At 43.0% G+C, this 26,285-nt stretch overlaps 2 protein-coding genes across 2 annotated transcripts; both read left to right on the top strand.

Moving 5' to 3' along the window:
* Positions 1-11,424: 11,424 nt before the first annotated feature.
* LOC104301606 (actin-related protein 2/3 complex subunit 5) lies at positions 11,425-17,241 on the top strand. The gene is made up of 4 exons (XM_054165494.1): positions 11,425-11,597; positions 12,368-12,439; positions 14,894-15,070; positions 15,991-17,241. Exons 1-4 carry the CDS (start codon positions 11,454-11,456, stop codon positions 16,051-16,053), a joined length of 456 nt encoding a protein of 151 aa, XP_054021469.1. The 5' UTR covers positions 11,425-11,453; the 3' UTR covers positions 16,054-17,241.
* A 2,760-nt stretch (positions 17,242-20,001) lies between these two features.
* On the top strand, positions 20,002-24,632 carry LOC104301607 (14 kDa phosphohistidine phosphatase). Its single transcript, XM_054165266.1, has 3 exons — positions 20,002-20,197; positions 20,952-21,076; positions 23,642-24,632. Exons 1-3 carry the CDS (start codon positions 20,068-20,070, stop codon positions 23,732-23,734), a joined length of 348 nt encoding a protein of 115 aa, XP_054021241.1. The 5' UTR covers positions 20,002-20,067; the 3' UTR covers positions 23,735-24,632.
* The last annotated feature ends 1,653 nt before the right edge of the window (positions 24,633-26,285 follow it).

Below are 26,285 nucleotides of genomic sequence, written 5' to 3'. Positions count from 1 at the left end.
CCAACCCCTTCCTGGCTACAACCACCTTTCAGGTAGGGGTAGAGAGCAATGAGGTCACCCCTGACCCTCCTCTTTTCCAGGCTAAACAATCCCAGCTCACTCAGCCTCTCCTCACAGGGCTTGTGCTCAAGGCCTCTCAGTAGCTTGTGAAAATGGAAGGCAGTCGGGATATTGTTTTAGATTATCTGAAATTCTTTGTGGAACTTGCTGTAATCACAAAAATTAGACAAACATGGGATTATGGTGGTATTTCAGGTAACCAGAACAGATAGAGGTATGTACATCCAGAAAGAGACAGACTAACTTCCCATGGCTTTTTTAAAGAACAGTTCTTTACCTACATTAAAAGCTTACATCTGCATGTACATATTTCCAAGTCTTCCTTTTTAACCATGTTAATGATGCTTTTATGTCAACAGACAAAAATTAAGTACCTCTGAGCAATCCAGTTCCACCTCTCTTCTAGGAGCTATATTTGTCATTCCCAAATTAAAACACTTCCTAAGAATTTATGTCAAAACAGTTTGCACAACAGACATTTACACCATGGCAAAGAGCTGTAAAACTACTTGAAATTTTGAAGTCATGGAACAAACTCCAGCTTTACCCACAGCAACATTAAGTAGAGGAGGAAGAGTAAGAGCTTTAGCCAGCCTTGAAGGGAAAGGAGTTCTGGTGCCAGTAGTGAAGGTGTTTCCTGTTTGGGGAGGAGCTTGAATTATTAATCCTTTCACAATTCAGAGACAAAAGGTTTAAGGCACAAGTTTTCCCCAGAGTCTAGGTGGGAAGAAGAGATAATTTCCAAAAACATACTCATCCCTTAATGAGACTGTATCTCAGTAAGTGTGAATAAGGCAGGCAATACAACTGCAACCAAGAAGCTGGAATTTCTCAGGCCGTCTAAACCAGTCTCCACTTTGTCTGGAGTTAAACCCCAGGAAGCCAGAAAATCTTATCTCCATTTCTCTTTTCGGGAACTCTCTGATGTGACTCACACTGCTCAATTTCCTCCAAACAGGCAAAAATACACATTCAAGAACCTAACTTCAGGCCAGGAATCACTTGCATGGGCAAGGTGTGGTTCAGAGCATTGAAACACAAAACAGAACAAAGGAGTGGAGAAAACAAATGGCACCTTGAATTAAGATAAAAGCAGGGCTGGCCTTAACATCACACAAACTTGGCTGCCTACAGCTGCAGATGGAACTGGTGCCATGCAGAACTTAATTATTTCTAATTCTGCTGGAGGAAATTATGGCAGAGGAGCTTTTGAAGCTTTGCCACCCTTCATGTACATGTGAGAAAGAGTAACTATATAAGCCATGTATAGAGCCAACACTATTGATTTTACTGCCCAGGTTATGTTTCATAGTCCCATACTCTCAGCAGGTGACACGTCACAGATGTGACATTGATGGGGATACTGGCTCTGAGGAATGGAAGAGTTACGGCTTTTGGCAAATGAGAAGAGCACGATGAAGTTTCAAGACTAGAAGATTAAGTAGGACAGTGTTTGATAATCCTTTCAGGGGAGAAATTTCTTCTAATGTAAACCTCCCCTGGTGCAGCTTGAGGCCATTTCACAGGATCACAGAATCCTCTCATCCTATCACTTGCTACCAGGGAGAAGAGGCTGACACCCACCTGGCTACAACCTGCTTTCAGGTAGCTCCACCACAAGTTTGCCACACCCGTACCATCTTCTATTTCTATCAGATATATAAGAAACTGCTTTTTAGGACAGGCATGCTTAACATGAGATCATTAGTGGTGGGTACTTCAACTGATAGATATAGTAGTTGTTTGAAGAACAAAGACGTTCATCACTAGCATTGAAAGAAATGGTGTCAAATTGCTCAGTTTCATATTTTCTTGGACAAAGTCTAGCACCACAAGGCTTTTAAAAATTCCAGTTAACTGGCGTCAAAAGTATGAAGACTTCCCTTTTTTCCTGGGCCTGAAAACAATGCTTTAACTTTCCAATGAAGATTTTGCTCTCCTGCTACTTTCACATTTCTTGACTCACCAGGAAGAGCAATTCTTTGTCTTCTACCCAGGAATGTCTGCACTTTTGTAAGCCTAGAAAGTGACAGGCATTCTTCTCAAGTGCAAAGCACATACCATACTCCACACATCCCATAGATAGCCCTTTGCCAAAGAGATTGTCAAGCACTGGAACAGGCTCCTCAGGGAAGTGGTCAAGTCACCACCCAGGGATGGGTATTTAGGTGCTGAGGGACACGGTTTAGTGGTGGACTTAGTAGTGTTAGGTTTACAGTTGGACTCTGTGATTTTAAGGGTCTTTTCCAACCTAAATGATTGATTCTATATTTATCCTTCCTGAGGCATATTGGTTGGGCTTTTTCTGCTCACGTATTTTGTAGTCATGCATGACTGCAATCAGCAGCAAAATCTAACTATACAGACCTCAGATGTAGTAATCAGCTCAGATTACATTCATAATAGGTATTGGGTCTGCAGAAAGTGAAGGGATTGTCCTTTATCATCTATAAAATAATACTGGATCTACATGAAACATTTTCATTTGAAGCAGTTAAGAGCTCAGATTATTGGTGCATTTTCCTAAACAAAATCCCTGTGATGTTAGACTGGGTAAAGGAGAAAGGAGAAGCTACCCTAATGTCAAAACAGACTACAAGATCCAGGTTTATGCCTACCTGAAGATAAGTAAATTAGGAATACAGTTGCTCCATACCCTCTAGAGTTAAACAGGGACAAAGGTTTGTCTAAAGATTAAGTTGACAGAGTTCCATTCCCTCTCTATTAACAGAAATGAGGGCAAATGCATTTGCTTAGATCCTTAAAGCAGGTGGGAAAATAGAATGAAATTAACAGCATGGTAATGTTTCATCTCTTGTTCAGGTTGTGTCATTAGCTACTGAAAATACAAAATAACAGTTCAGCCACTGGCTCTGTGGATTTGCTTCTGTCCTCTAAGGCAGGATTCCATTTTCTTCCCCTGAAATAAACAGATCACATGTCCTTTTAAAGGCATTTCCTTCATTTACTAGGGGATGTAATTCTGTAACATGAAGTAACAAGAAATAGATTCCTGTGTGTACCAAACACTGCTCTCTGATGTTGGCACTCACTGAAAGCTTTTGGGAAAGCAGCTTTTCATTCTTTGCTCCACATGCAATATCCTCTAGCTCCACCAGCCCATAGAACTGAATATCAGTAGATCACCACAAAAAAATAAAAGTAATCCACCTTTTTCCTTCGTTTTGTATCCAGAACCCTGGAAGTAAGCCTTCACACATTCACATTTCCCATTCAGCTTTTCTTCTTTATTCTGACTTTTTTCCTGGGGAACTGCAACTGCAACACTGTGACTAAGGAAGGAAAGAGCTTCTCTCCTGGGTATCTCTAGTCCTACAACCACCATTCGAAGTACCCTCCTATCTGCTTCATAAATGCAACTGCATGAGTTTGTCTTGAAGAAAAGCAGCTGCAGCTGAAAGCTCTTATATTCATTATGTCAAACATCCCACATAAATGAACTCTGATCAATTAAACAACTCATTCACACTGTTTGTCTCTACAGACCACAAAGTAACAGCTGGAATCATCACCTGCACACCACACTTTTGTCATGCCCCCAACATATGCTGTAAGGCACAGACACCAAAGGCAGGGAAGGACAACCAAAGGACAGTAGAGCCCTGAAAACCACCCTAGCAGACAGGTTTCACTGACCAGGGGGACTCTAGAGGGAGAGCATGTGCTTAGTAGTTTTAAGATTAGCAATCCTGTGACAGGTAGGTGATAGCTATGGTCACTCAGAAGAAGAGCTAGGAGAGTGACACCTCCTGCATGGAACTCTAGACAAAGAATAGAATTATCCCATGAAATGTATTTCCAGGTGCCTATTAGAAATTTGTTTTTAAGTCTGGGGAAGAAGAAGCCATTAAGAAGGCTCAGAAAGGATGGGAGGACCTCTTTATAAATTAAGGAATGTAGGCTGGAAATTAGGAGGGAGTTTCTAGCCAGCAGAGCAATGAGGTTATAAAACTGCCTTCTATGAGTAGCAGAACAAAAAAAAACTGGTTTTCATAAAGATCTTGCTAAGGGATCATATGCAAGCACTACTCAAGAAAGCAAGGTAGAGAGCACCCAGCAGAGGTTTTATACACTCTTGCATGCTGAAGGTTGGCTTGGATTCCTAATCTTCACTGCACAAACCACATCTCTGCCTTCTGAACTAACTATACACACACAAATCCAAAAAATGTTAATGAGAGATAATGTTATCATCCTGCATTTGTTCTGGGTTCTTTGCTAGTCTGAAGAGCTGCTAATCAAGAGCTGTTGAAACAAAATCTTTGCTCAAAGCCTATTAAAATGAGTGGGTCCAGCAGCAAAGCAGACCTGTGATCTTTGATGTCCCTGATAGCCATAACTTACAAGAGTGTCTTTCATTTGCACCAGTGTATTAGGCATTCTTCCTCAGCTCAGGGAGGTACTCTCACTCTGGGATAAAAAGAAAAATAGTAATTGCAAGTACTGCTGAAAGCTAACCCTCACTTCCTTGTCTCTCTTGTGCAAGAGCTACATGCAACAGAAATTACCTACTTCAGAATTCTTTTCTTAATATTTTCCTGTAACGCAATAATTTGCCAAACACATCCTTAAATCTTGTGCTCTGCTGTCAAAGAGTTCAATAAAAGGAAAAATTTATAAAGCTGGAGTTCAAACTGATTGTTTCCCTTTTCCTGACTCTGCTAACCTGGATGGGCCTAATGGCTTGAGAGAATCCCATGAGGAGCTTCCCTGCAGCACAACATATATTTAATGCACTTGCATAACACTAATATTGCTGTTCTAGACACTTGCTGTTCAGAGGCTAAACAGCAAAATAAATTTGAGGATATTTTGAAGTTAAGATACTCCCAGCTCCCAGGTTTTTTGCCTGTTCTCAAATTAAATGTTAACATTTGATCTTGAACTACAATCCAGTTTCTTCCTTTAAGATATCACACAAGTTAACTAGTTTACTTGTGGCACTGAAAACAAGCTAGAAAGAGCAGGCTGGAGACCCACACAGTAACATGCTCCTGGATTTTGGCAGGATAAGCCAGTTTCATCTGCTCACTGTGTTTCTGCAGCCAGATGACTTCTGCTGCCTCAACTTGTTCAACCACAACTGGCTTTGATACTTCCACATAGAGCTGCAGTACAGCCTCACCTTCTTCCCTTCCCTCATTTCAATCCAAATGGATAAAACAAGCTACTGAGCAGTATAAGGCTAGAGGATATAAAGTCTTAAACAGCAGTAGTTTGATGTGTCAAGCTACTGCTTACATGTAGTAAACACTCCAGAGATAATGTTTAAGGGCACTGCAAAGTGGAAATCTCCTCCAAGATTATTTGAAAGTCATTTATCCACCTCAGTAGCCAAAAAAAATCCCTATAAAAAAACCAACTCTGGGAAAGAGACTGAAAAAGAATGCTCAGTATCCACACACTTCTTGAAAAGAACAATTTTTCTTGAGAGTTGGGGGCTCATAATAGGGAAGAAAAACATTTCTAGAAAGTTACCATAAAAAGATACAAACAGCACAGCTTTAACACTACCAAAAAGCCCAGTAGAAATGTAGTGAAATGTGACAACAGGAATGCAGTTGTCCCCTATAAGCAGTTTCCATCTCCCAAATATCTTGCTCGACAACAGGAACTCATTCCCTCAGCATGAACACTCTCCCCTCCACCTATTTTCATCAAACCTCTAGGAATATGTAACACTGAGATCTCCAACAGGATCTCAAATTGGTTTGATGTTTAGTAACACTTTCAACAGTTATTAAACAGAAAAAGCATAGTCACAGGGTCCTCTTGTAAGGGATGCAGTATAAAACACAAGGCTATTCTCAGCTTTATTACCCTGAAGACACTCAGGAAGTACTTTTTTCAAGTACAACTATAACATATTCCAGGACATCTCATACCTTTATGAAAACGAACTGAGGAAGCTACAATAGTTGCAGCCCACTATCACACCCCATCATGCAAACCACAGGGTTTTGCCTTTTTTTAAATCCCTCTAATTGCTGGAATATGTAGAAAAGTGTGACCAAGTTCAGGTGCATTAGCTCAGACAGGAACTTAGTTGAAGTATTCCAGATTCAGCCTAACAGCAGCCTAACCACACATCTGTTACACCAACAAACAAATGCTGTTACACCAGCAGTTTGATCCACTCCGACATACATTGCAACACTGGCACAACCCAAGGCAGTGTAAGGACAGATGAATTTTACAACATCATGTGGAATAAAACAATCTGATGATAGAAAAGGCATTAAGCAATGATGTCGTTTGAGTTCAGAACAAAGCCTGCAAAATGTAGTGGAAAACTAGCCCTGTTTGTAACACAGAACAGGAAAGAGCGTTGGCAAACACTTTCCATTATGATCTGGCCATGACTACTCAAGACAAATATCCACTATCCTATCCTAATTGTCATCACATCAGTTCACTGTCACCTAAACTGAGATATTGACAATGGTTTTCCTCAGAACAATGGTTTTCAGTAGATCATTATGAAGAGACAAGAGGTCACTTGGCCAAACAAATTAAAAAAAAAACATAATTTTTCAGAAATGAGTGGCAAAATTACTGCTATAGTTACAAAAGGAAAGTCCCTGCATGCAGTTCTATTGGAGGCAGGCTGTCTGTGTTTTGAGATCCCTTGTTGCCATCCGCTTCATACCCTTGAGGCCCACAAAATGGCACATTAACAGTTACCGCCAACAGCAGGGGATTTCTGTCTTCAGCCTAAAAGCCAAGAGGAAGCTCCTGTACTTCAGTGTGGTGTAGGAAACTACTTTTGGATGAAAGGGGTGCTTGGGCAGAAAAGCATTAAGAACATTACAAAATAATTCTTTGCCTATTGCTAACTCACAAACTTATATGTTGAAACTCATGTCAGGTCAATCCAGATACCTCTCCTTGTTGAGAACAAATTCCTTTAAAGCGAGCTTCTGAGGTATGGCCTAAGCATTTCCTCTACCATCCTTCGCCTTGCTTATCAGCATTACCATTGTTTGCTGCCAGTTCCTTCCGTACATCATAACTGAAATGGACTAATAAAGTTTTCCACAGGTATAGACATGCTACAGACATTCTTCTATACCCAAGGAAACAAAGCATCCTTTTCCAGCTGAAAATCAACAGGCAAGGATCACGCAAACAAGCAAGCTCCAAAAAACCTTCCTAATGCTAGAGCTTCAAGGAGACATAATTAAGGCTAAACTAGAATAAAAAACAATCAACGTATAAGCTATAATACAAAACTTATTGAAACAAACATAGACCCTCTGGATTGCTTGAGAGAAACTTGAAAGAACAAACACTACAATGACTCTGCAGGTCTTTAACTACTGAACATGCTTGAGCAACCCCATCAACTCCACAGGGGTCTCAGCCCTATGATGCTAAAGGGCACCTCACTCAGAGAGAGATTCTATCACTTTCCCTGCCTGCCTTGGCAGATCCAGCACACCTCAGCTGGTAGGCTTGCATTCTAGTTAAAGCCCTCCTCACCTTTTCAATTCCTTACTTTATTTGGCCTCTGGTTGTTTGTCTTGCAGTGACAGTGATGTTCTGTGCCCAAGAAGGCAACTGACAACAGTATCTAAAATAGCAAAATAGCAGAAATGTTTGTTAAGGCTTGGGACTGCTAACAAAGCTTTTTAGTAAGCAACTTCAATTATGAAGTACTAAATGGCAAAACAAGTTTCAATTAAAAATTTCCAATTACTTAGTTAAGCACCACTAAATGTTTTGCTTAGATGATAATGTGCTGTTTCTCTAACTTACTAAAGCTTTTAACACATCTTAATTTATTCAGCACACTGTCTGTGTATTCAGGCACTGGTTTTGTACTCAAAAACTATTCTAGATGGAAAAACTAATGTCAACAATTATTTGCTACTTGCATGCACTAATAATTCATTTGAAAGTGACCCACAATGTAGCACTTCAAAGAAGCAGCTGTGTTGAACCTCAGCTGTAGAGATATTCTGGAACTCTTGGGAAAATTTAACTCTTTAAAATGCAAATACTCCCAATTTTTGGAGTAAACACTTGATACAGGACCATGCTCTTACTGCAGTGCTACAAGGGAATAATTCTTTTTTTCCTCCCAAGAGGAAAATGAGACAAATGTGAAATATCTCCTAGAGACTACTAGAATACTAGAGACAAATGTGAAATACCCTCTGTGGCTGTTTGAAAGCAACCCACTTGAACATACTTGTGTCAACATCTATTAAAGACTACCAACTTTGGGGAGCAGCATGCCTTAGCTAAAGAGAAATCCCTCTGACTACTTCTCTCTTGCTGCTTGGCTGTTGTTGTAGTCTCTGTATCACTTCCTTGAAGAAGTGCTGTTAGTGACCAGAGCTGTCATTTTTTTGTCTCTCTTCATTGGGTTAAAAGAAATAATTCAAGTGAAGCAAGAAATCAGCTTATCTATGGGTCCCTTGCTTTCTTTAATGCTACATTCATTTTAACTGATTTCACCAAATACTACAAGGATTTTATTATTCTCTTCTAGCCCTGCTGCAGAGCAAAGGAAGCACCACCAGATCAGACTCCTCCTGCAGCTTTCTTTCAAGTGCTGTTTAGATTTGCAGAGAGGAAAATTGAAAATAAACAGGGGACAACCTTAGAAATGCATCAACTGGTCCTCACATTATGTTTTTAAATCATAAATTCCACTGAAACAGTTAACATTTCAGGGCTTTACTAACTACCACAGCAACCTCTACATGAGATTTCTATCTTTCGAATTAAATGATGAAGCTGGGATTTTTGGGGGGGGGGGGGGGGGGGGAGTGGAGTTGAGTTATATTTGTGATGGTTTGACTTGTTTTTACTACTTCTACTTCTGAAATATCCCATACTCCAATAGAGCCGTCTGTACAATGGTGACTTGCCTTCTCCAGCCTGGCTGGACTCTCTTCATCCTGCTTAGGTCCTGGTGTGATCTCATTCTTTCGTCCTCTACAAGGTCTCCAAGAGAGTATCTTCCGTGGCTGTTTGAAAGCAATTATGAAATGTAATTAGCAATACATTGCCTTTTCATGTCCATTATGTCTCTCTATTGTGAAGCACAACATCAGTATAAGACTGTTACACAAACAAGGAAGATGGTCAGGCAGGTTCATTAGATGCAGTGCCAGCCCCTCACAACCAATGGCATGGTGTTATACACCCAAGCCCCTTCCTAGCTCATTTGAGTTTTCTGTTTTCTCTGACATTAGAGCTATAGCAGTGTGCTAAACTAGTAATCTAGACAGCATGCCTACTTCTCCTGCTTGACTACACTGCATATCTAAGGCTTCCTCAATGAGGATGCCTCTAGATTAAGAAAATGGGCATTGAACATGTTCTACACCTTTCAAATCTAAACCCCTAGGAAGTAAAATTAAAACCTCATCATCTTCCAATTACTTCCTATGATTAATTTATTTGTTGCACTTAAGCCAGTTTCTACCAGTAAATATAAACAGTAGACAAGCTACAACCACAGCTACAGCTGTATTGTAGCTTCTCAGCTGAGGCAACTGTGATGGAACGAGTTACCTTAAATTCCTCCTATGTCAGGAAGGTGGCTCTGCAGTTAATGCTGATACATGACTAAAGTTTTGCCACCAGCCATTTCCTTAATAATACAGGAGGTTATACACACATATATGTGTGTGTATATATGCTGTGTGTATTTTTTTTTCTGGGGCTATTGCCCTCCATTAAGAGAAATCCCACAGAGCTTTGTAATTTTCTGATGAGTAAGAAATACCTAATGGGGTAGCATTGGTTACACAGGCCTACACAGCCCAAAAGTAACTTGAAAAAGAAGTTCCTATCATTTAAAGGAGCATTTTGGTTTTCACTTTGTAATTCAACAGAGAACCACAGACTGGCTTGGGTTGGAAGGGACCTTTAAAGGTCATCTAGTCCAATCTCCCTGCAGTCAGCAGGGACACCTGCAACTAGAGGAGGTTACTTACAACCCTGTCCAACCTGACAGGGTTCCAGGGATAAGGTATCTACCACCTGGGGCCAAGCAGCCCCACAAGTGTCAGGAGAGTCCCCAAAATCTGTACACAAAAATTGTGAGATTTCTAAATCATATGTAAAGTCACTTAAGGGCTTGAGTTGGACACTTTGGACCCCCTTGAGACTGCTTGTTACAAGATAAAAGGAAACTTCTATAATGATTCTATGTTAGCAAGGGGGTAGGACTAAATGAGCTCCCTTCTAACCCCTATGGTCCTATGATTCTGTAATCTTCCTCAGCACAACTTGAAGTCATTTCCCCTTGTCCTATCACTGTTACCTAATATGTTCACAGGAAGCTTTCTAAGCTGAAATGGGGTTGTAGTGAAGTGTATGTTGGTCTCTCCTCCCGACTCTGAAGTGATAGAAGGATAGGAAATTACCTCAAGTTGCACCAGGGTAAGTTTAGGTTGGGTATTAGGAAACATGTCTTTACTGAAAGAGTGGTCAAGGCCTGGAACAGGTTGCCCACGGAGGTGGTGGAATCACCATTCCTGGAGGTTTTCAAAGAATGTGTAGACATGGCACTTTGGGACATTGCTTATTGGGCATGGTGGTGTTGGGCTCATGGTTGGACTTGATGATTTTAGAGGTCTTTTAGCAACCATAATGATCCTGTGATTCTTTATTACTTAATTTGGCAAAAAGCATAGAACCAATGATGTGATTTATTATTTATTTTTTAACAATCTCATAGCAATAAAGTGGTATTCAGTCCTCCAAATCCAGGACTAAACTGTACTTATTAACCATGAGGGACACGTGTTGTGTTGACACTGTGTTGGGTGATCTGTGAGCACTTTGTGCCCACGAAAATCTGGGAGGGGTTGGCAGCATCCTGCCTTGTTCATACCTGTCTGAAATATAGGCCAAAGCTGAAGCACGTCATCGAGGCTTGTCAGTGGTTCCGCAGAAATAGCTGGTAGGAGAAGCTGGACACTCAAGAGATGAAGGTGGACACCGGCACACAGACAGCACACGGTGAGGCTGCACAGCCATAGACGGGGCTGCACACCGTCAGGTGAAGCTGGCCAGGGGCCAAACAGGCCACCACAAGTCCCACAATCCAGCAAACCCCACAACAAACACCACGCCACACACCCCCAGACACTAGCGCAAACCGTGCAACAAAAACCACCGAAAAAAAGGCCACCCAGAAACACCGAAAACCAAGACCGAACACCACCACACCGCCAGGGACGCTCGCAAGCAGCAACCCACACGGCTGACGCGTTAACGGCCTCGCCCGCCGCAGTGGCCCCGCTCCCGGCCCGTGACGCACCTCGCGGCCCACCAATGGCAGCTGCCGCCGTTCCCGTGAGCGCGCCTGCCCTGCGCGCGCGTCCGCGGCAGACGCGAGCGCGGCGGCCATGGCGAAGCACACGGTGTCGTCGGCGCGGTTCCGCCGGGTGGATGTGGATGAGTACGACGAGAACAAGTTTGTGGATGAGGAGGATGGAGGCGACGGGCAAGCGGGGCCCGATGAGGGCGAGGTGGATTCGTGTCTGCGGCAATATCCTTCCGCCCGCGCGGAGGGAAAGAGTCTCGTCAGAAGCGGGCGCGGCGATTGTGGGAGGAGGGTGCGCAGCCTTGCGGGCAGGGAACGGGCGCTACGGCTGCTGCCGGAGCTGCCTTGTATGGGAACACCCGTGCCTGGAGCGGGGCGACCCGGCCGTGGCCTGACAGGAGGGCAGGAAGCGGCTGAGGGGAAGGGCTGCCGAGGCTGGCAGGAGGAAAGGCTGCAAGGCTGACAAGGGGAAGCGACCGGGACTGCGAGAAGGAAGCCAGCCTCGCTTCCTCCCCATCACGGCAGAGGCGGCGGCTCAGGGCTGCCGTATCTGGGAGGGGTGAGAAGGATGGAGGAATGGGTTTTCCTGTGGAGGAGAGGAGCGCTCCGTGTGCTCGCCGCCGGCTTCCCTGCCTGGCCACCTTACGGACTAGCTCTTGCCACCAGCCACTGCTAAGTTGCTATCCCCGAGGCCTGCTATGAATTGCAGATGTGGGTAATGATTCATTTTACTGGGATTCTGGTGCGGTGAAGAACCAAAGAAGTATGCTCCAGTGCTGAAGTGTGCAGCTTCTTTTCGGTGCTGTGCCTTCCTCAAATGGCCTGATGATTGCAATCTCGCAACGTAGTCTGTGCTGGCTGTTGAGGGAATCATTGTAGCCACTGAACCGTTAAGTAATTTCGGCCATACACAACCCAGCTACAGGTCTCGGGACCCTGTAGCTGGTTCTGTTGCTTCCTAAATACTTGGTATCTGGTCCTTAACCATCTGGCACAGGGAACATGATGGCTGCACTACAGGCAGCTCTGAAGAACCCTCCCATCAACACAAAGAACCAGGCGGTGAAGGTGAATAGGAACCAATTCACTCATGGCTTACTCTTTGTCCTGCTTTGAACTAGAACAAAACCAGTTCTCACTTCAGTGATATTTTTTACAGGCTTAACCCCTGACACTCCTTAGAAATCCTTTTTTGTTTCTATAACCCCCAAAAGCCCTGCCAGGTGCACTTTAGGAAGCCAAGGTTTAGGGTATTGCCTGATGTCAAAGCATCTGTGTCCTCTGTTCAAAACACCACAGCTTTGTCACATGTGCTTTAACTTGGTGCTAGATCAGGTTTTGTGTGTTCTCCTACCTGGGCTGCTGGTGTGTTGTGTGCCCTGGGTAACTCCACACATCATCAGGTACCCCATGTCTGATCCAGAGCTGGCAGCATGTAGGTGTAGTTGGCACCAAACAACTGAGGAACCAAAAGTGCAGTTGTCACCTCTGACTAAGAAAGTTGCTAGCACAGCCAGAGCCTGAACCTGTAAAAAAGGAAGAACTGGTGGTTATTTCATCTGATCAAAACTGAGCTGTTCAGTGCATGCAAGCACTCCCCCTGTGACTGAATGTAGGAACGTGCTGCATGGCTGTATTTCTGAGTCTTCCCAGAATAACCATGAATGGCTCCTGATAGCAGTGGCAGGAGGAACAGGCAAAGGAAACATGGAACTGGTCAGATGGCAAGCACCTACAGAGCTCTCTTCTCCCTGTTTGAGAGTCCCACAGGAATGTGTCTTGTGCTGCTCACCAAGATGGCCATGGAATCTTTTTCACCTTTCCCAAGGATTTTCACAGAGTTTTGAGATCCAGCTGTTCATAAGAAGTGTGACCAGCAGCAGGATGAGGGAGGTTCACCTCTTCCTCTACTCTGCCCCAGTGAGGCCACATCTGGAGTAACTGTGTCCAGTTCTGGGTTTCCCAGTTCAAGAGAGACAGGGAACTGCTGGAGAGAGCCCAGTGGAGGCCACAAAGAGGCTGAGGGATCTGGAGCATCTCTGTGAGGAGGAAAGGCTGAGAGACCTGGGCCTGTTGAGCCTGGAGAAGAACAGCCCAAGAGGGGAGCTGCTTACTGATATCTAAAGGGGAATGGAGGTAGGGTCAAGAGGGTGAGGAGAGGATCTTTCCACTGGTGCCCAGTGACAGGACAAGGGGCAGCAGGCACAAATTGGAACCTAGGAGGTTCCACCTGAACAGGAGAAGAAACTTTTTAGCTGTGAGGGTGCTGGAGCCCCAGAGCAGGCTGCCCAGAGAGGTTGTGGAGTCCTCTGAAGAGATTCCAAACCTGCCTGGAGACAGTGATCCTGTGCAAGCTGCTCTGGATGACCCTACTTTAGGAGTGGGATGAGACTAAATGATCTCCAGAGATCACTTCCAACCACCACCATGCTTGGATTCTGTTAGGACAGCGCTTTATGGAAGGCTTAAAAACTTTGTCCTCACATCAACCAACTTGTTTCCATTACAGCCATATTGATGTACACACTGTGAAGGCAGTAGAATTGAAGAGGGCAGAACAACTGAATGTTAATGTTTGGCTTCATTTTCAGTTGTTCTCGTGGAACTTTTAAGTTTTTACCTATAGTTTTTCACATGAGGTCTTGCTGAGCTGAGTAGCTATGGGATATTAAGCTGAGCAAACTAACATCCCTAATTTCAAAAGAATGAAACTGCTTGAAATATTTGTATAATGGAACTATTCAAAAGTCCAACATGCATGAGACCTTTTTCTTTCATCTACCCTCAGTGATGAACAGGAAGAACTGCTGTAATCATGCCATGCACATTCCTGGACCTGAAATGACATCCAGCCAGACTTGCAAATGGTTATTAATACAAAATATTAGTGCTGCAAGTTTGCAGGGACAGAAGCTGACTTTTGAAAACATGCCTTCAAGCTGGCAGCTCTTCCAGGCTGGGCAAGGGCATTTCTATGGAATAGAATCATAGAGTCGGACTGGGTTGGAAGGGAACTTTAAAAGGTCACCTAGTCTAACTCCACTGCAGTCAGCAGGGACATCTGCAACTAGAACAGGTTGCTCAGAGCCCCAGACAACCCGACCTAGAATGGGTTCCAGGGATGGGGCATCCACCACCTTTCTGGGCAACCTGGGCCACCGTAACATAACCTAGTATCTCATAAAATGGTGCAGGTGACAAGGGAAGGCAACTCTTAGAATTATTTTGGAATTTGCCAGACCTTGAGTTTCAAAATTAAATTAGTTAGCCATAACCTGAATTTATAGGTGGAGAACTACAAACACAAGCGGGGGGGGGGTGTGGAAAAAGCCTACAGCAGGACAAACACAATTCAACTCTGATGCTGTTTATCTGTTACGTGTTATTATCACAAGCTTTGAGCACAACCTGCCCTTTTCAAACAGCTTTTAGAATAATTTAAAAACTAACTTGGTTTGTTGGGAAGATGAAGGCACTTTCCATGGGAGTGAGCATATCTTTGCTTGCTTCATTTCTTGACAGGACCGTGCAGAAAGCATTGTCCTGAAGGTCCTCATCTCCTTCAAAGCCAACGATATTGAGAAGGCAGTGCAGTCACTGGACAAGAATGGGGTTGACCTGCTGATGAAGTACATCTACAAAGGTTTTGAGAGCCCCTCTGACAACAGCAGCGCCGTGCTGCTGCAGTGGCATGAGAAGGTGAGTTCACAGGGTGTGCTCTTGTAGGGGTTATCTGTGAGAGCAGGTTCTTGGGTCTAGGGCATGCTTACCAAGCCTGGTAAGAACGACCTTGCTGCCTGGTAAAAACTGAAATGTCACATTTCATGCTGCAAGGAGGTCCTGCCTTTGATTCTGTGGGTAAAGATTCTGCAGTTAAAGTTTGGGACTGAGGGAAACAAAATCCTTCGATGATTCACATGGGTGGAAGTAGAATATCCTTCCCTAAGGGACATAAAATTTGCAACTTAGACATAAAAGCTTATTAAATACCTGTCTTGAAATCAAACATGATCGTTGTTCCCTGGCACCCTGCCTTTGAGTGTAGTTTTGGACCCCGCAGTACAAAACAGATGCAGACAGGCTGGAAAGCGGCAGCTGGCAGCTCTGCTGTGTGAGGAAAGGCTGAGAGAGCTGGGTTTGTTCAGCATTGAGAAGGCTTAGGGTGGACCTTATTACCATGGACTAGTACAGAAAGGGTGGCTACCGGGAGGATGGAGACTCCCTCTTTAGAAGGAATCCCATGGGAAAAACAAGACAAAGGGTTGGTGGGTATAAATTACTCATGGGGAGATTCCGATTGGATTCCAGAAGAAAACATTTCCCCAGGGGAACAATTAAACTGTGGAATCATCTCCCAGGGGAAGTAGTGGATTCCTCTACATTGGTCAGTTTGAAGACTCAGCTTGACAGGGTGCTGGGCCATCTCATTTCAACTGATCACCTAGAAAGGTTGGACCAGATGATCTTTGGGGTCCCTTACAACTTGGTTCTCTGTGATTCTGTGTGATTTGTAAAAGGTGGAGAGATGCTCATTTGAAATGGTCAGGAAGGCTTTCTGATCAGTGGTTTCAGCCTGTAGTTACCCTGACCTGGGGTAATTCCTATGTTTCTGTTCCCAGGCGCTGGCTGCTGGAGGAGTGGGGTCCATCGTGCGCGTTCTGACTGCTAGGAAAACGGTTTAAATCCAGCAACAAGCAGCTGTCTGCCCTCCAGGGCCTGGGAAGTGCTGGTGCAAACCCCAGACCACCAAATGCCGTTGCTGCCTCATGGGCAGTGCCTGTCTCTCAGCTTGCCTTCTCACTGCTGCTTTCATACCTGACCAGTAATGCATATCGTGATGTCTTTTTGATGGTTGTTTTTTTTGGTTAAACTCTGGAAAACGATGAAGGTGCAATTTTGTTTCTAACAGGAATATTTGGTACTGATGAACGTTTCAGTGACAGCATCTAGTGATGTGTACAGCTTTGTCTTTAGGGTGACTGGCATTTGTGTGTAATTATGGCTGATTTCAACCTGACTTTCCAAGCAAGTGCTGAGGGACTGAGGGCAATGTCTTAATTCTTTCTGCTAGCCAGCAGTGTTTTGCCCTAAGATCTGCTTTTGAGAAGTGAGGCAGCTATTAATACAGGTAACGGGACCATGCTTCCTTTGGTCAGCCTCTGAACCTACAACCTTGAACAAGACAGCAAGCAAAAATTCCTTTCTGACACCAATTATCATTCCTGAGAGCTGAGTACTTTTCTTACCCTCACATCATAAAGCCTGCACAGGTTCCTCATGATCAGCCAGGTTCCGGGTCCACAGCAGGAAGGTCATAAAGTTGTCCATCATGCAGTTGGGATGATGGAAGGTTGATGGTCCATTTATGCTGGAGCCCAGCCCAGTGGGAGCAGCAATCCTGAAAAGAAGGAAAAGCAGCTTTTACACAGCAAATAATCCTTCAGCAGCTTGAAGGTGGTTTAATTTTGTCAAGCACAACAAAGTGGCTCCTTGGGGTGATCTGAGAAACACTTAGTGGTGTCCATTCTATGGTTGCAGAGCTCTCCCATGTTTTGTTTTCTGGTGTCTTAAGGGACACCAGAGAGCTGACATTCCTGTTGGGTTGAGCCACAATGTGTTTAGCTAATGGGCAAATCAGGTTCCAAAATATGGAGGAATACCTCACCAAGAACTGGGAAAAGCCAGGACATCCCAGACCTCAGGTGACTGTTGATGGTTTAGGGCCAGGACTGAAACACATATTTTCCATTCACCATTTTACTGTAGTACACTTGTGTAAAACTGTGGGGGAACGTGGGAAATCTTTCCTGTTTTTTGATATCTGCCTTTTTGTTTTTGTAAAAATAACAAAGACCAGACAATAAATCATTGCTGAATATTTACTTGGTGTCTGAAGTGCCTTCAAGTTAACTGTGGGACTGACCATTTTCAGCAGGCTGCTATTCCAGAACAGATAACACTAAAAACCAAAGCCCTAAAACATATCCTGTTATTTTTCTTGATATTTCTGGTTTCTAGCTGCTACTTGTTTATGTATGTATCTCTGGATTGAGATCCCTGTTGTCCCAAGCCATCCGCTTCATACCCTTGAGGCCCACAAAATGGGACATTAACTGGTACTCCCAACAGCAGGGGATTTCTGTCTTCAGCCTAAAAGCCAAGAGGAAGCTCCTGTACTTCAGTGTGGTGTAGGAAACTACTTTTGGATGAAAGGGGTGCTTGGGCAGAAAAGCATTAAGAACATTACAAAATTCTTCTTTGCCTATTGTTAAGTCACAAACTTATATGTTGAAACTCATGTCAGGTCAATCCAGATACCTCTCCTTGTTGAGAACAAATTCCTTTAAAGTGAGCTTCTGAGGTATGGCCTAAGCATTTCCTCTACCATCCTTGCCCTTGCTTATCAGCATTACCATTGTTTGCTGCCAGTTCCTTCCATACATCATAACTGAAATGGACTAATAAAGTTTTCCACAGGTATAGACATGCTACAGACATTCTTCTATACCCAAGGAAACAAAGCATCCTTTTCCAGCTGAAAATCAACAGGCAAGGATCACACAAACAAGCAAGCTCCAAAAAGCCTTCCTAATGCTAGAGCTTCAAGGAGACATAATTAAGGCTAAACTAGAATAAAAAACAATCAAAGTATAAGCTATAATACAAAACTTATTGAAACAAACATAGACCCTCTGGATTGCTTGAGAGAAACTTGAAAGAACAAACACTACAATGACTCTGCAGGTCTTTAACTACTGAACATGCTTGAGCAACCCCATCAACTCCACAGGGGTCTCAGCCCTGTGATCCTAAAGGGCATCTCACCCAGAGAGAGATTTTTATCACTTTCCCTGCCTGCCTTGGCAGATCCAGCACACCTCAGCTGGTAGGCTTGCATTCTAGTTAAAGCCCTCCTCACCTTTTCAATTCCTTATTTGGCCTCTGGCTGTTTGTCTTGCAGTGACAGTGATGTTCTGTGCCCAAGAAGGCAACTGACAACAGTATCTGAAATAGCAAAATAGTAGAAATATTTATTAAGGCTTGGGACTGCTAATAAAAGTTTTTTAGTAAGCAACTTCAATTATGAAGTACTAAATGACAAAACAAGTTTCAATTAAAAATTTCCAATTACTTAAACACCTCTAAATACTTTATTTAGATGATAATATGCTGTTTCTCTAACTTAATAATGCTTTTAATGCATCCTTATATAGCATTGATGGGATTAAAAGGAGGTAGTGCCTTTACAAAGGAAGAATTGTCTTGAGAGTTGGAATAGAAAGGGAGGAACCAGACAGTTCCCCTTATCTGTGTGTGTAAATCACAAAAGGGCCTCTGCTAAGTACCTTACCTTGAATCTTGTAAATCAGTAGGGGTCTGTCTGAAGATAGCAGACACTGAACACAGCCTGAACTTCTGAACTTTTAGGACAGAGCACAGGCTTAGTAGGCTACTGAATATTAACTTCTCCACCCAGAGAACCTAATATAATGGAACATACGATGTATGATGCAAGGGGGTTACAAGGGAAGGGGGACACGCAATAGGCATTTGGGGAAGACTGTAAATCCTGAGTACCTCAGCCAAGGAGGAAAGGGAGAGGGAAATTTGCATCCAGGGATTTAGGATAAAAGGGAAGCTGTGTCTTCCAGCAATTTGAGAGATCCAACAAGGAATTGTCCTGTGGACTCTCCCTTTATTTGAATGAAGTTTTACAAGACTCCTCTGTCTCCATTGTGAACAGGCACATCTAGATCAGAATTTTTTTTTTCCTTACAGCATGCTGTGTATCCAGGCACTGGTTTTGTACTGTAAAACTATTCCAGATGGAAAAATTAATGTCAACAATTATTTGCTACTTGTATGCACTAATAGCTTATTTGAAAGTGACCCACATGTAGCACTTCAAAGATGCAGCTGTGTTGAACCTCAGCTGTAGAGATATTCTTGAACTCTTGGAAAAACTTAACTCTTCAAAATGCAAATACTCCCAACTTTTGGAGTAAACACTTGACACAAGACCATGCTCTTACTGCAGCGCAAGGCAATAATTCTCTTTTTCCTCCCAAGAGCAGTTTACTAGAGACTGGCACTTCTCTAGATCCTGCTGCGTTTACGATTGCTGGTGTATCTTCCTCATTCTAGGTGTGTGTCTTTGTGATGAATGTGTGTGAAGCTTGCCTAACTCATTGTGGAGAACCCATAAAACATAGTGACTGGGCGGTAAATTTGTGTCTTATTTAGTATTTATAAGTACTTTATGTCTCTCACTTAACATATGTAAAGAGTAAGCTATATATTCTCAGTGCATTAGGCTCTTCCTGGCGTGCCCCCCCTCCTCTCCCCCCGAACCCCTTAGCTCTGCACTCGATCTGTGACGGTGAGCACCGGTAGGGCCCTGCTCTGGTCAGCCGGGGAGAGGAGGCGGCCCAGCGGCTGAAGAAGTGGGCCATGGAACCGAGCACCCCGAGGCCTCCCCCGGCAAATGGAAGCAGTAACGCTTTGCTTTTCCCTTACGCCTTCACACAAAGCCGGTGAGCAGAGACCGCCACCTCCGCCAGCCCTCACCCTGCTCGCCTCACCACGAGCCGCCGAGCGGCCGCGACGGCCCCGCCCCGGGAGCGTGTGGCGCCTTCCCGCCCACCGCGGAGGACGGCGGTGGCGGCCCGGTCACCTCACAGGCGGGTGACAGCGCCATGGCGGCCGTGCGAGACGTCGAGATCGACCCCGAGGGAACCTTCAAGTACATCCTGGTGCGCCTGCAGCGCCCGGGCGGCGGGGAGCAGCGGGACATAGTCCGCGGCACCAAGGCGGCCGAATTTCACAGTGCGTGACAGGCCGAGGGAGCGGGGTTCGGGAAGCGACAGTCGGCGGCCCCCCTCCGATAGCTTCTCCCTCAGGGGCGGGGCGGCCGATTTCCCCGGGAAGCTGAGGCGGAGGGGAGCCCCTGGCCTGCGGGGTCTGGCGCTTAGAAGCGCGTTTTGTACCCCCTTCATAGGTGTCGCATGCAAATGCGCCAAGTGGGCCCGTGTCTCTGTCACATGAAATTCCCCAACTTGATAAAGCTCATCTAGGAGAATGAGGTGTGCTAACCGAGCGAACTGGGAGGACAGGAAAGCTGGGGAGAGGCTTTTTATAGGGAGTGTAGGGTTAGGATGAAGAAAATGGTTTCCAGCTAAGAGAGGGTAGGTTTAGACAGACTATTAAGAAGAAAATTTTGACGGTGAGGGTGGTGAGGCACTGCAGCATGTTGCCTGGAGAAGCTGTGGATGCCCTATCCCTGGAGCTGTTCAAGGCCACGTTAGCTGGGGGTTTGAACAACCTGATCTAGTGGAAGGTGTAAATGCCCATAGCATGGGGGTTTGGAACTAGATGATCTTTAAGGTCCCTTCCAATCCAAACCATTCCGTGATTTCGAGTAAAAAATCTGAAACAGATAACCTTAATTACAGCCTTGCTGTATCTGTCAAGAGAAACCTCCCGCCCTTGCAGCTGAAAGAGGAAAATGAATGGACAATAACTGAAGATTATTTGTTGCCTAGTGTGTATTCTAATGTCTCTAACCATTTTTCTTGAGCAGATCACATATTTGAAAAACTAAATCCTGAGATGGAAAAGCTGGGATATGAGTGCAAGTGCCTTGGAGGAGGGAAAATTGATCACAATAGCAAAGACAAGAAAATAAGGGTATTTGGGCTCTCTACAGTAAGTGTCCCTTCTCATCTCATGTGTCCCTTCAATTTCTTTTGTCTCTATTCTGAGGTTTCTGTTTTGTAGTGTGGTGGTTCTTGGCCATTTGAATCACAGTGCACATATTAACTAGAAAACTTGCCTGGCTTACTTATGAGATAGATTAGAAAATCACTAGTTCTAAGATCAGGAGTCCAAACCAAAAATAATTGGATAACTTAATGCTGATTTTAGTCTATGTTAACTTGTAATCAAGACTAAAATCAGAAGTTAGCACCTCTTGACTCAGAATCTGTTCTTGCTGCCTGAGCCCATTTGTAGATACAGAGTCCTGCTCCAGCTATATTGTGATCTTTATTTGCCAGTAAAAATGCTGGTTGATAGTGACCAGCTAAATTGTGAATGTTCTGTGTGTATACTGAGTGAGAGGAGTAGACCCAGTTTGAGTGTGGTGAATTTTTAATGAAGGTGTAGTGTCACATTTTCTGGGAATAAAAGTATCTTTCATGAAGAGAGAAACAATTTTTGTTACCTATTATTATGGGTAAGTTCAGTTTCCTTGTGAAAGACTCAATAAAGGGTAATGATTTCTTGAATTTAGGGGATATGCTGTAGCTGGTTTCTGGTGTTGCCCTGTGTTGAAGCATAGCTGCTTCTGTAGTAATAGTGGAAGCAAATATTGGAGGCTTCTAATGTAGTCAAGAAGAAAAATTTCAGTTAATTTTTTTATACAAAATGATGGTTACTTCAACTCATCTTACCTTAGAAAAGCAATGAAGGCTGGCCCTTGAGTATGTTAAGCTTTTTTTAAGCACTAATGCTGCTTTTGTTCCAAAGTGACTCTTGCCACCTGGAATATTAAAAAAACCTCCAGATCTCTTTAGGATTTGTATGGAGGGAGAAGGCAGTGTATTCTTCTACTAAATTCTTGTGATTGTAGGTCCTCATCATAACTGTATTTTTAGATGAGGCTTGACACCTGTGTTATTAATTCATCTGTCAATGTAGCATTAGAGGTAGCAGACAACTTTTGCTCTTGTAATGTAATGTCTATGGACAATACTTTTTTCTCTGTTTTTGCCACCTTGCTGTTTACAGATGGGCACCATATAAAATCAGAAGTTTTATTACCAGGAGACCTGGAGGTTCAGAAGACCTCAGTAGTAGGCCAGAAGTTAGTATATTGATTACACTGGTTTAATGCTTCTCTTCACTAGTAGATTTATTGTCAGGCGGAACTACTACCTTGATACATTAAAAAAAACCATGAAAGTAGTCACTGCCTTCTTTTGAAGTAGATGCTGTGCTATTTGCAAAGCCAGATAGTCTTCAAAGTGGTTACCAAGGCAAGAGTGCTTTAACAGACAGTATAAACCTGCAGTATTTCTGACATAACTATGGTGTTTTTCTAAAGTTTACATTTTATAGTGCATCAATATTTTTAACCTGGGCAGTTTAAATGCTGGTTTACTTAAGTTGTTCCTCTTGAGGATGAGTCAGTCAGGAATAACAGTACATGTTGTGTTTAATAATGCAATCTAGAGCACTTTTTTCAGTCTGCCAAGTTAAGTTCCCTGTGAAATATTCCTAGGGGGAAAAAAAAAGTAATCTGTAAATCACAGGCTTTTATCAATTAACTGCACTGATGTGCAGTAAAAGGTTTTTTTCACAAGGAAAAACTTACATGTAGTTGTGAACTAACAAATTAAGATAACTCCAGTTAGAAGGTAAATGCACAACTCCAGGCACCTCTACCACAGCTGTCTTAAATTTCAGTTAAAGAGTGACAGTGATTTAAATGAGTTTAAAAATCACAGGGGTCATCTGACACTGCCTTAGTTCAAAGGTGCAGGTATTTAAAATGATGCCATTACCAGGAAAGGCAAAATTGCAAATAAATCATGCAGACTGATTTTTTTAGTGGCTGGGATACTACTCAAATGTTTACCCATGTGGTAGCTTTTCCCCTTTTCCATCATCTGAGCCAATGTGTGCTCATACATTAAGGTGGGCAACATGCAATGTCTGTAGTTTAAAACAACATTCAATAAGTATGGTGGATGAGAGAGTGATTGCCCATTGGAATGGGCTGCCTGAGGAGGTGGTGGGGTCGCCGACGCTGGGGGTGTTCAGGGCGAGGCTTGACAGGATGCTTGGTTGTATGGTTTAGTTGATTAGGTGGTGTTGGATGATAGGTTGGACACGATGATCTCGAAGGTCTCTTCCAACCTGGTTAATTCTATTCTATTCTATTCTATTCTATTCTATGAGGGGTTTGGAATATTTTAGAACAAGCTTTCTGCTGGAGAAACCATGTGAAAAATGCAACCTCTATTACCTGAGATTGCTTGACCCAGTCTCATTCATTTTCTACAACTCAAGCTGGGAAAGGAGTTGGAGAAACAGGAAAAATAAAACGTGATACTGCAAGAGTAACTCTAATAGAACCTGTATTTGATTTTTACATTAATTACTTGCAGAATCAAATTGTAACTGGATAATTTTGTGTTGACAGGAACCGAATGGTTCTGTGGACTGACTTTCTGTACATGTCTAAGGAGCACTTGTTCTTTCCTGTAGGGCTATGGAAAAGCAGATCACTCTGTGACTGTGGAGATCCTGAAGAAAGCATACACAGATTATGAAATCACTTGGTCAGACGACAAGAAATAAATCAGCTACTTAAGAACACAACCAGCTCAAACCTGGTAACTGTGTGAGCTCTACTTTGATAAATTAAACTGAATGTGTCTATGTATGCTACCACAAATCTGGAGTAACTGGACTCTGGTGTAATTTACAATACAGTTGGTAACCCCCAGATCAATTTCAGATCTTTTTTTGGTGCAGAATCTGAAGTTCTAAGCATTTTTTCTTTCCTTTTGATATGCCATCTAACTAAACACACTCATATCTTACCTTCAGGTTGTTTTCATCCAGTCCTGTCTCACTGGTGTACTGTAGGAGACACCAGGATTTTGCCATCAGCTTAAATACCACAGGCTCAAATCTGTTCCTTCATCATTTGACTGTAATACTTTTGGTTTCCTTTATTGCTCTTTTGGATTTTCAGCTTTCCTGTCTACATTTAGAAATACTGGGAGGGAGGGGAAGGTTGACTGTTACAGATATTCATCAAGGATCTAAATGTTCAATTTACTCCATGGATTTGAAAATTCAGTCATGTTCCACACAAATAACGATCAAGATCACTTGTGTTCTGGAAGACTCTTCCCTAGAGCAGACTGATATCAATGTCAAACTCTGACAATACTTGTTTCATTCTGATTTCCCTGTACTACTTTTATTCCCTATGAAGACAATGATGCTTTCCCCTTTTTTTCATAGCAATAATTATCTTAGCTAACTACCTCCCAGCCAGACCCAGTACATCTAGGCAGTGCCTGAATTAACTTAGAGCACCTGCTTCATCCCATTGTTGTGGAATGTTGCCCTTCATTTATTGCTGAACTATTTGCTACATTTGACACCGGTTTGTTTCCCGCCAACCTTCTGAATGCTGTTGTGGATTTCAAGATTGGTACCATTTGTTCTTATGCTTACATTGCTGACTTGCAGTCTTCCAAGATGTATATAAAACCTGTTGTTCTCTTTCCCACGACTTCTACGGCACTTACCTACCAGTATCTGGTGCTCTATAGTGCCTTTTTCTTTTCAGTGTGCCTGTGACTCTTAAAGTACACAGTGCAAACTTTAAGAGGCTTTAGTCCAGTTTCTGCCTGTTGTAACTGCCTTATTACACTAATAATCCATTTTACATCACCCTTTTGTGCCTGTTTTGATTGCCTGGGGCAAAAAGGGATTTTCTCTTCTCATCCTTGGATCATGCAGTCTATTCGTGATTAGAATCCATCTCAGTAATCACCTGGGAGCAGGATCTCTTGACCCGTGTACTGCAGGTCTCTTCATTGATACCTGCTTCCTCTCATGCAGGTTGGAATTTACCCTCCAGCGTTGCATTTGCTGTTGGTGCTTCTCTTCATACTCTTGTGCAATGATCATCTGGCTGCACCACTTCAAATACTGTAACATGGATGGCAGGTTTAATTTTTATTTTCTTAAGAAGGGCTTGATTTCAGAACTTGATTGAATGTCTATGTACTGAGTAACCAAGAAGAGCAGACAAGTTGATAATTGGGAAATTGGGCACTTCCCACTTCAGTTTTCCTCATGGGCTTTTCCCCCCACACTTAAGTAAACTAACAGTAAGGGATACCATTTAACTGGTGCCAGTATACAAAACTGATATAGCCTCATTTCCCAAAACTAGAAAATAGTGTTTAAAGGGAAGTCAACAGTTAAGACAGTGCCAGTTAAAACAAGAAGCTTTTAAATTTAGTTTCCTGAGATGTTTAATGACTAATTTTAAAGTTTCTCTCCACAATGCTTACAGGAAAGACATAGATTAAACAGGATTTCTTGATGTGATGACTTTCAGAAAGTGAGGGGAGAGAAGGGATGATGAGTTGGAACGAGCTGATAAATTGAGTTACCATAGCTATTAATTAACATGTGAAAGCATTACAAGTGAGTGAAACATTTTTATTCCAGACCATGAAGAGAAGCAGGAAACTCGTCACTAGGGTGGTGGTGATTTGGCAGGTAGAGAAAGCCTTGATGTAGATTAGGGAAACTCGTATTAATGCTGAAAACACCAACAGAACAACAAGCTTACAAACTTAATGTTGATTTCTGCTTCCTCTCAGCATTTATCTGCTGTGTTTTAAGAACAGAACTCATCTGGAATTCTGAAAATCCCTGTGCTAACTTTATTGATTTCACCTGAGAAAAACATCCCATTTCAGAATGAATAAAAGAACGCGACCTACACAGTCTGATCCTGTATTTGCACAAACCCAGATCTATCTTTAAGCAGTCCAAGAATAAAAGGAGTATGCAGAGCAAAGGAATAGTATATTAAACTCAAGACAGTGAGTTTGATTGTGGGATATTTTCAAGAGGAAGCATTAGGGTGGAAGATTAAGTGACTTCTTTACTCATTAAAAAATACATGAGATCCTTGTTCTTAACTACATTAATTATCATAGCATTAACATTTATTATTGCAGGTACTGCCCTCTGAAACAGCACTAGAACAGAAGCTATTCAGTCACTGTGTGCAAGCCACCATTTGTCTTACCATTAAGGTTTGAAAAATGGTAAATGGCTGTCATTTTCATAGACTCAGAATGGTAAGGGTTAG

This window comes from Dryobates pubescens, chromosome 11, assembly GCF_014839835.1.
Source record: "Dryobates pubescens isolate bDryPub1 chromosome 11, bDryPub1.pri, whole genome shotgun sequence".
Classification (NCBI taxonomy): domain Eukaryota; kingdom Metazoa; phylum Chordata; class Aves; order Piciformes; family Picidae; genus Dryobates; species Dryobates pubescens.
The sequence above is the reverse complement of the archived record's forward strand: the minus strand, read 5'-3'. Positions and strand labels throughout refer to the sequence as shown.

Bases quoted from the DNA above. Each gene is read 5' to 3' on its own strand.
- LOC104301606 (XM_054165494.1), top strand. From the start codon at position 11,454: ATGGCGAAGCACACGGTGTCGTCGGCGCGGTTCCGCCGGGTGGATGTG. The intron at 11,598-12,367 runs TATCCTTCCGCC...CCATCTGGCACA, and splicing joins TGGATTCGTGTCTGCGGCAA to GGGAACATGATGGCTGCACT. The intron at 12,440-14,893 runs GTGAATAGGAAC...ATTTCTTGACAG, and splicing joins CAAAGAACCAGGCGGTGAAG to GACCGTGCAGAAAGCATTGT.
- LOC104301607 (XM_054165266.1), top strand. From the start codon at position 20,068: ATGGCGGCCGTGCGAGACGTCGAGATCGACCCCGAGGGAACCTTCAAG. The intron at 20,198-20,951 runs GTGCGTGACAGG...TTTCTTGAGCAG, and splicing joins CAAGGCGGCCGAATTTCACA to ATCACATATTTGAAAAACTA. The intron at 21,077-23,641 runs GTAAGTGTCCCT...TCTTTCCTGTAG, and splicing joins GGGTATTTGGGCTCTCTACA to GGCTATGGAAAAGCAGATCA.